At 37.5% G+C, this 8,145-nt stretch overlaps 1 protein-coding gene across 1 annotated transcript; it reads left to right on the forward strand.

The window, feature by feature from the left end:
• Positions 1–7,203: 7,203 nt before the first annotated feature.
• On the forward strand, positions 7,204–8,145 carry LOC122430570 (olfactory receptor 8D1-like). The gene has a single exon (XM_043451213.1). The coding sequence runs from the start codon at positions 7,204–7,206 to the stop codon at positions 8,143–8,145; it is 942 nt and encodes a 313-aa protein (XP_043307148.1).

Below are 8,145 nucleotides of genomic sequence, written 5' to 3' on the forward strand. Positions count from 1 at the left end.
AAACAACAAATAACACACAAAGGGATTCCCATAAGGATAACAGCTGATCTATCAATAGAAACCCTCCAGGCCAGAAGGGAATGGCAGGACGTACTGAAAGTAATGAAAGAGAATAACCTACAACCTAGATTACTGTATCCAGCAAGGATCTCATTCAGATATGAAGGAGAACTCAAAAGCTTTACAGATAAGCAAAAGCTGAGAGAATTCAGCACCACCAAACCAGCTCTTCAACAAATGCTAAAGGATCTTCTCTAGACAGGAAATGCAGAAAGGTTGTATAAACGTGAACCCAAAACAACAAAGTAAATGGCAACGGGACCACACCTATCAATAATTACCTTAAATGTAAATGGGTTGAATGCCCCAACCAAAAGACAAAGATTGGCTGAATGGATACAAAAACAAGACCCCTATATATGCTGTCTACAAGAGACCCACCTCAAAACAAGAGACACATACAGACTAAAAGTGAAGGGCTGGAAAAAATATTTCATGCAAATGGAGACCAAAAGAAAGCAGGAGTCGCAATACTCATATCAGATAAAATAGACTTTCAAATAAAAGCTGTGAAAAGAGACAAAGAAGGACACTACATAATGATCAAAGGATCAATCCAAGAAGAAGATATAACAATTATAAATATATATGCACCCAACATAGGAGCACCGCAATATGTACGGCAAACACTAACGAGTATGAAAGAGGAAATTAATAGTAACACATAATAGTGGGAGACTTTAATACCCACTCACAACTATGGATAGATCAACTAAACAGAAAATTAACAAGGAAACACAAACCTTAAATGACACAATGGACCAGCTAGACCTAATTGATATCTATAGGACATTTCACCCCAAAACAATCAACTTCACCTTTTTCTCAAGTGCACACGGAACCTTCTCCAGAATAGATCACATCCTGGGCCATAAATCTGGTCTTGGAAAATTCAAAAAAATTGAAATCATTCCAGTCATCTTTTCTGACCACAGTGCAGTAAGATTAGATCTCAATTACAGGAAAAAAATTGTTAAAAATTCAAACATATGGAGGCTAAATAACACGCTTCTGAATAACCAACAAATCATAGAAGAAATCAAAAAAGAAATCAAAATATGCATAGAAATGAATGAAAATGAAAACACAACAACCCAAAACCTATGGGACACTGTAAAAGCAGTGCTAAGGGGAAGGTTCATAGCATTACAGGCTTACATCAAGAAACAAGAAAAAAACCAAATAAATAACCTAACTCTACACCTAAAGCAATTAGAGAAGGAAGAAATGAAGAACCCCAGGGTTAGTAGAAGGAAAGAAATCTTAAAAATCAGGGCAGAAATAAATGCAAAAGAAACTAAAGAGACCATAGCAAAAATCAACAAAGCTAAAAGCTGGTTTTTTGAAAAAATAAACAAAATTGACAAACCATTAGCAAGACTCATTAAGAAACAAAGAGAGAAAAACCAAATTAACAAAATTAGAAATGAAAATGGAGAGATCACAAAAGACAACACTGAAATACAAAGGATCATAAGAGACTACTACCAGCAGCTCTATGCCAATAAAATGGACAACTTGGATGAAATGGACAAATTCTTAGAAAAGTATAACTTTCCAAAACTGAACCAGGAAGAAATAGAAGATCTTAACAGACCCATCACAAGCAAGGAAATGAAACTGTAATCAAAAATCTTCCAGCAAACAAAAGCCCAGGACCAGATGGCTTCACAGCTGAATTCTACCAAAAATTTAGAGAAGAGCTAACACCTATCTTACTCAAACTCTTCCAGAAAATTGCAGAAGAAGGTAAACTTCCAAACTCATTCTATGAGGCCACCATCACCCTAATTCCAAAACCAGACAAAGATGCCACAAAAAAAGAAAACTACAGGCCAATATCACTGATGAACATAGATGCAAAAATCCTTAACAAAATTCTAGCAAACAGAATCCAACAACATATTAAAAAAATCATACACCATGACCAAGTGGGCTTTATCCAGGAATGCAAGGATCTTTAATATCCGCAAATCAATCAATGTAATACACCACATTAACAAATTGAAAGATAAAAACCATATGATTATCTCAATAGATTGCAGAGAAAGCCTTTGACAAAATTCAACACTCATTTATGATTAAAACTCTCCAAAAGCAGGAATAGAAGGAACATACCTCAACATAATAAAAGCTATATATGACAAACCCACAGCAAGCATCACCCTCAATGGTGAAAAATTGAAAGCATTTCCCCTGAAATCAGGAACAAGACAAGGGTGCCCACTCTCACCACTACTATTCAACATAGTGTTGGAAGTTTTGGCCACAGCAATCAGAGCAGAAAAAGAAGTAAAAGGAATCCAGATAGGAAAAGAAGAAGTAAAACTCTCACTGTTTGCAGATGACATGATCCTCTACATAGAAAACCCTAAAGACTCTACCAGAAAATTACTAGAGCTAATCAATGAATATAGTAAAGTTGCAGGATATAAAATTAACACACAGAAATCCCTTGCATTCCTATATACTAACAATGAAAAAACAGAAAGAGAAATTAAGGAAACAATACCATTCACCATTGCAACAAAAAGAATAAAATACTTAGGAGTATATCTACCTAAAGAAACAAAAGACCTATACATAGAAAACTATAAAACACTGATGAAAGAAATCAAAGAGGACACAAACAGATGGAGAAACATACCGTGTTCATGGATTGGAAGAATCAATATTGTCAAAATGGCTATTCTACCCAAAGCAGTCTATAGATTCACCTATTCTTTTTCTCCATGTATAATCCTTGAAAACATCTAGAAGAGTTAAGAACAATAAGATTTTTCTGTGTTCAGAGATAATGGAATGGGTTTGACTGGATTACAGAAAGTTTTAAATGCTAAGGAAATACTTGATATTGTGTGGTTTTAATAAAGCAATGTAATTTTAATATGGTTTCCAAAGTTTGATATTTGCTATCTGTTGTTGTTCAGTCACTCCATCATATCTGACTCTTCGCAACTCCATCATCTGCAGCACTCCAGGCTTCCTTGTCCTTCACCATCTCCCAGAGCTTGCTCAAACTCATGTCCATTGAGTTAGTGATGCCATCCAACCGCATTATATTTGCTATGGAATCATTATTAATTTTCTTACCACTCAGGGAAAGAAGTTTGATGTTTGTTTTAAACACTCCAGGAATAGGAATATCACTATACTGCCAACAAACAGGTACTTTATAATTGCTTTTTCCCTATAGAGTTCAACTACTGGGATGACAATGCCCTAGGGGGAATTTATGCTTACATCATCTCCTTCAGGTCCACATAGATGCAAATAAAATGTTTCTTCAATAACAGAGGACTGAGAGTCAGTGGGATTACTTTTCTTGCTCTGCTTAATTGGTTTTAAGCTGTTACTCATCGATAACATTTCTTGAATCCTCATATAACATCAACTCCATGGCTTTTCCAGAATCAGAAAGATTTGGAGCCATTAATGCTTGGTTGTAAAATTATCTTGTGTGTGTGTGTGTGTGTGTGTGTGTGCGCACACACACATGAATGCACTATGTGAGACCAAAGTTAAAACATCATATGGGACCAACAACACTTTACCTATTGGTAATATTCAGGTAAGTCATGAAATTCTATCTACCTTTAATAAGATATTGTAGTTGAAGCTGAATTTTGGAAGGCAGTTAAAAATTCTTATCACCCACGCTAATGGGTAATACTGAACAGGCAGGTGTCTGCTTCTTGACAGGTAAGCATAAAGCATGTAATGCATAGAGACCATTTCTCCTTTCACTAGTTCTATACCTGTTCTTCTGACTTCAAACTCTTGATTTCCCGAGTGCTGTCATATTAATAATATCTCTCATTTATATGCAACTTTGCAGTTTATAGAGAATTTTCAAGTGCATTAATAATGTAACCTCACAAGATTTATTCAGGTCAGGGATTCCTCTTACTACAAAGACACTGACATTAACCAATTGATATTATCCAGCATCTCTGAGTTAGCAATGGGTCAATCAATGAATAAAAATTCAAGCTCCTGACACTCAGTCTAATTCATAAACTGCTACGTTAAAGGTCAAAAATCATGCCATTCTCCACTCTGTGCTTTCCAAAAGTGGATTCACAAACCTTCCAAATGAAAGGCAGGAAATCCTAGCGTTCTTTCTGACACCTCTATTCATTTATTCTGTCTGCTTTTCTCTTCTGGTTGCAATACTAGAATGAGAAACATATCCCAGAACTTAAATTAAGTTAGATGTTTCTAATTTAAAAAATACTCTTTTTCATGGCTTAAACATCAAGATCTTCAAAAATTTTCAAACAACCCTATGCCTCAGAGACAGAATCACCTAAGAGTTCCTATTATATTAGAAGAAGTTAAAGGACCTTTGTATCTAATACTTTGCCAAGGAAAGAAATTTTGAACTATATTTTGTTAATGTCACAATCCATACAGGTATATATATTTTTAATATTTATCTGAAGTGTGTCCAGTTTCTAATAGCACTAAGATAATTAAATCTTATCCCAGTCTTGGTACTCCTTCTTCAGATTTTTCTAAGAAAAGAGAGTGATGCAAAGAATATAAATGCAACCAAAGAAAAATTTTAAAAAAGAAAGGGAACCTAGGGAACTTTCATGTAAATATAGGCTACTGTCTGAGAGTATTGCTTTACTTGAAGACTGAAAAAAATTAGGGGTAGAAAGTGTGCCCAAATCGTCTTGTTGGTAGAATTTGAAAGAAGAGAGAAAAGTGAACAGTTAAGTACAGATCTCTGCTAGGTCCTAGGGTCTGTGTTGGATGTCTACAGAGCAACACTGTTGCTCTGTTGGAATACTGCTCTGGGTGAATTGCTGTAGGGAGTAGTCAAGAAGGGGTGATAAGGAATAGAAAAAGAATGGAGAAAAGGCACTAAAAATTCTTAAGGTCTAGTTCAAAATATCAGATATAACAATAAAAATGACCAAACCAAACTTCATTGATAACTTTTCACATACCGGGAACTGCTTTAAGGTGTTTGTACGCATCATACCTGATTGACCTCATCCAGTCCCTCGGCTTTTAATGGTATACATGCACTGATGATTCAGAAAATAATGTCCAAGGTAGACCTTGCCTCTGAACTCCAAACTCATACCTTCAGTTTCCTACTCAATTTATCCATTTGGTCACATAATAAGACATCCAAATTAAAATATCAAAAACAGAAAACTGTCTCCTAAGCCTGCTCTCTACCATGACCGTTGATCCAACTTCAGGCTCATATCCTCCATCCTATTTCTGCCACTCTTTCTCAGATGCCCATATCCAACTTGTAATCCAGCTGCAATTTTTCTGACTACTTCTCGATATCCCCATCATTACTAGCCTGGTCCAAGCTATCATCTCTCAACAGGAGCACATTTTGTCTCCTATCTGATTTCCCTGAATCACCTTGTTCACTCTTCAATGAACATTCTTGACAGAGCAACCAGAGCCTGAAGGATCCTTTTAAAAAAACATCAGAGCACAGAACACACTGCCTTCTGCAAACTCTCCAGCATTGCCCCATCATAGACGAGATGAGATTCACAGGTTTTACTAATACCTGCAGCCAGCACACAGTTCCATTTACAGCCTCCACTTGTCTTTTAGGTTCTGTCTAGTCCAGCCTCATTGGTCTTCTAGCGTTCCTCCAACACCCTAAGCATGCTCTCTGCCAAAGTCTTTACTCTGGGTGTTCTCTCTGCACAGAACAATGTTTGATTTCCGGATTTATCTGGACATACTTGACAGATAACACTGTATAAGTTTTAGGTATACAATATGATGATTCAATATATGTATCTACTACAAAATTATCACACTAAGTTTAGTTAACATCTACCATTTCGCCTAGTTACAATTTCTTCTTGTAATGAGAACTTTAAGATCCAGTCTATTAGCAACTTTCAAATATACAATATAGTATTGTGAACTGTAGTCCACCATGCTGTATATCATATCCTCAGGGCTTTTATCGTATAATTGGAAGTTTGTATCTTTTGATGCTTTTAATTCATTTCACTCAGGATAATTTGTCTTTAAAATTTTTATTTATTTTTAACTGAAGGATTATTGCTTTACAATATTGTATTGGTTTCTGCCATACAACAACATAAATCAGCCATAAGTATACATATGTCCCCTCCTTCCTGTCCCTCCCTCCCACCTCCCACTCCATCCCACCCTATCCCACCCCTCTAAGCTGTTATCCAGATACTGACATGGCTGCCCCTCTTTGGCTCCCATTCTTAGCGGGCAAAGAAAGACTGAGAAAAGAGGCAAGTCACTGCAGATTGGTAGGTGGCAGCTTTAATAAATGAAAAAAATGAGGCTTGTCTCTGGTGGCCATATGGCAGTAGATCTCCACACCTGCCCACCAGAATCTTAAAGGTGTTTAGTGAAATAAGCAGTGAAAATATTATTGCTTTTAAATTGTGTGATTTAATGCACATGTTTACTTAACCTCTTTCTCAGTCTCTCAGTCAAGCAAAAACAAAGAAAAAGTCAAGATATCTTGGAGGAAACAAGCACTTTGCAACTGGAGTCAGAGAAGACCAAATTAAAGATGTTAAAGATGCCAAAGCCAAGAAGAAAAATGCAAGTGAAACCAGCAAGAGGCCATTTATAATAGCCCTTGAGACATTGGAAGAGAGCATAGATTGTTGCAGACTGAACATCAACAAAACAGGGTGGCAACACTGTACTTTCTCCAAAGGTGTCTGAATTACAGAAAGGTGGTTTTCCATTAATTGTTGTTGTTCAGTCACCCAGTCATGACTGTCTCTTTGCGACCCCATGGACTGCAGCATGCCAGGCCTTCCTGTCCCTCAACATCTCCCAAAGTTTTCCCAAGTTCATGTCCATTGCATTGGTGATTCCATCCATCCATCCATTAGTAGAGGAATCTAAAATTCCATTTGTAAAGACAAAATGGTTTTCACCCCTAAATGTCACTTGAGAGTAGTAAAAACTGGAGCCAAGTAAAGCATCAACATCTTGAGAAAGTCTTCAATCAGGAGTAGATTTTAGTCTCTTGTTTTCTGAAATTCTGGGTCAGTTAGCAAATATGTCATTCATCAGATCTTGGATTGTTAAATCCTGTCAGATGACAATATTTGGCCAATGAGAATCTCTTCCCCAAACCACACTGGGAGAAGAATGGATACAAGAAATCATTCTTTGGTAACTGAGTTCATCCTTGAGGGGTTAACAGATCAGCCAGGACTCCAGCTCCCTCTCTTCTTCCTGTTTCTATTGATCTACATGGTCTCCGTGGTGGGCAACCTGGGCTTGGTCATTTTAATCAGGATCAGTTCTCAGCTTCACACGCCCATGTATTATTTTCTCAGTAATTTGTCCTTCATAGATCTCTGCTACTCCTCGGTCATAATTCCAAAGGTGCTGGTAAACTTCGTGTCAGAGAAGAACTTCACTTCCTTTCCTGAGTGCATGGCCCAGCTCTTTTTCTTCTGCTTCTTCATTATTAATGACTCCTACATGCTGGCAGCCATGGCATTTGATCATTATGTTGCCATCTGTAACCCCTTGCTCTACACTGTTACCATGTCCCACAGAGTCTGTTTCCTACTGGTCACCGGTGTATACATACTGGGGGCTGCTGGAGCCTTGATTCACACCAGCTTCATATCTAGCCGCTCCTTCTGTGGCACTAATGTCATCCACCATTACTTCTGTGACATCCTTCCTCTTCTGAATATATCTTGTTCAAGAGACTACACCAAGGAACTTTCAGTGATGATTTTGGTTGGATTCAATGCCTTTGTATGCGCTGTAGCCATCTTCATGTCTTATGCTTTCATCCTTCGCAGCATCTTGCACATCCACTCAGCTGAAGGCAGATCTAAAGCTTTCAGTACCTGTAGCTCCCACCTTGCAGCTGTTGGGGTTTTCTATGGCTCCATCATCTTCATGTATTTTAAACCATCTACCAGTGACACAATACAGGAGACTGTGGCCTCTGTGTTTTATGCCACAGTGATTCCCATGCTTAACCCCCTTATCTATGGCCTTAGGAACAAGGATGTCAAAGAATCCATTAAAAAAGTCCTGAAGGGTGGGATACTTCCCAGGTCTGTGTAG

This window comes from Cervus canadensis, chromosome 29 (genome assembly GCF_019320065.1).
Source record: "Cervus canadensis isolate Bull #8, Minnesota chromosome 29, ASM1932006v1, whole genome shotgun sequence".
In the NCBI taxonomy this organism is placed as follows: domain Eukaryota; kingdom Metazoa; phylum Chordata; class Mammalia; order Artiodactyla; family Cervidae; genus Cervus; species Cervus canadensis.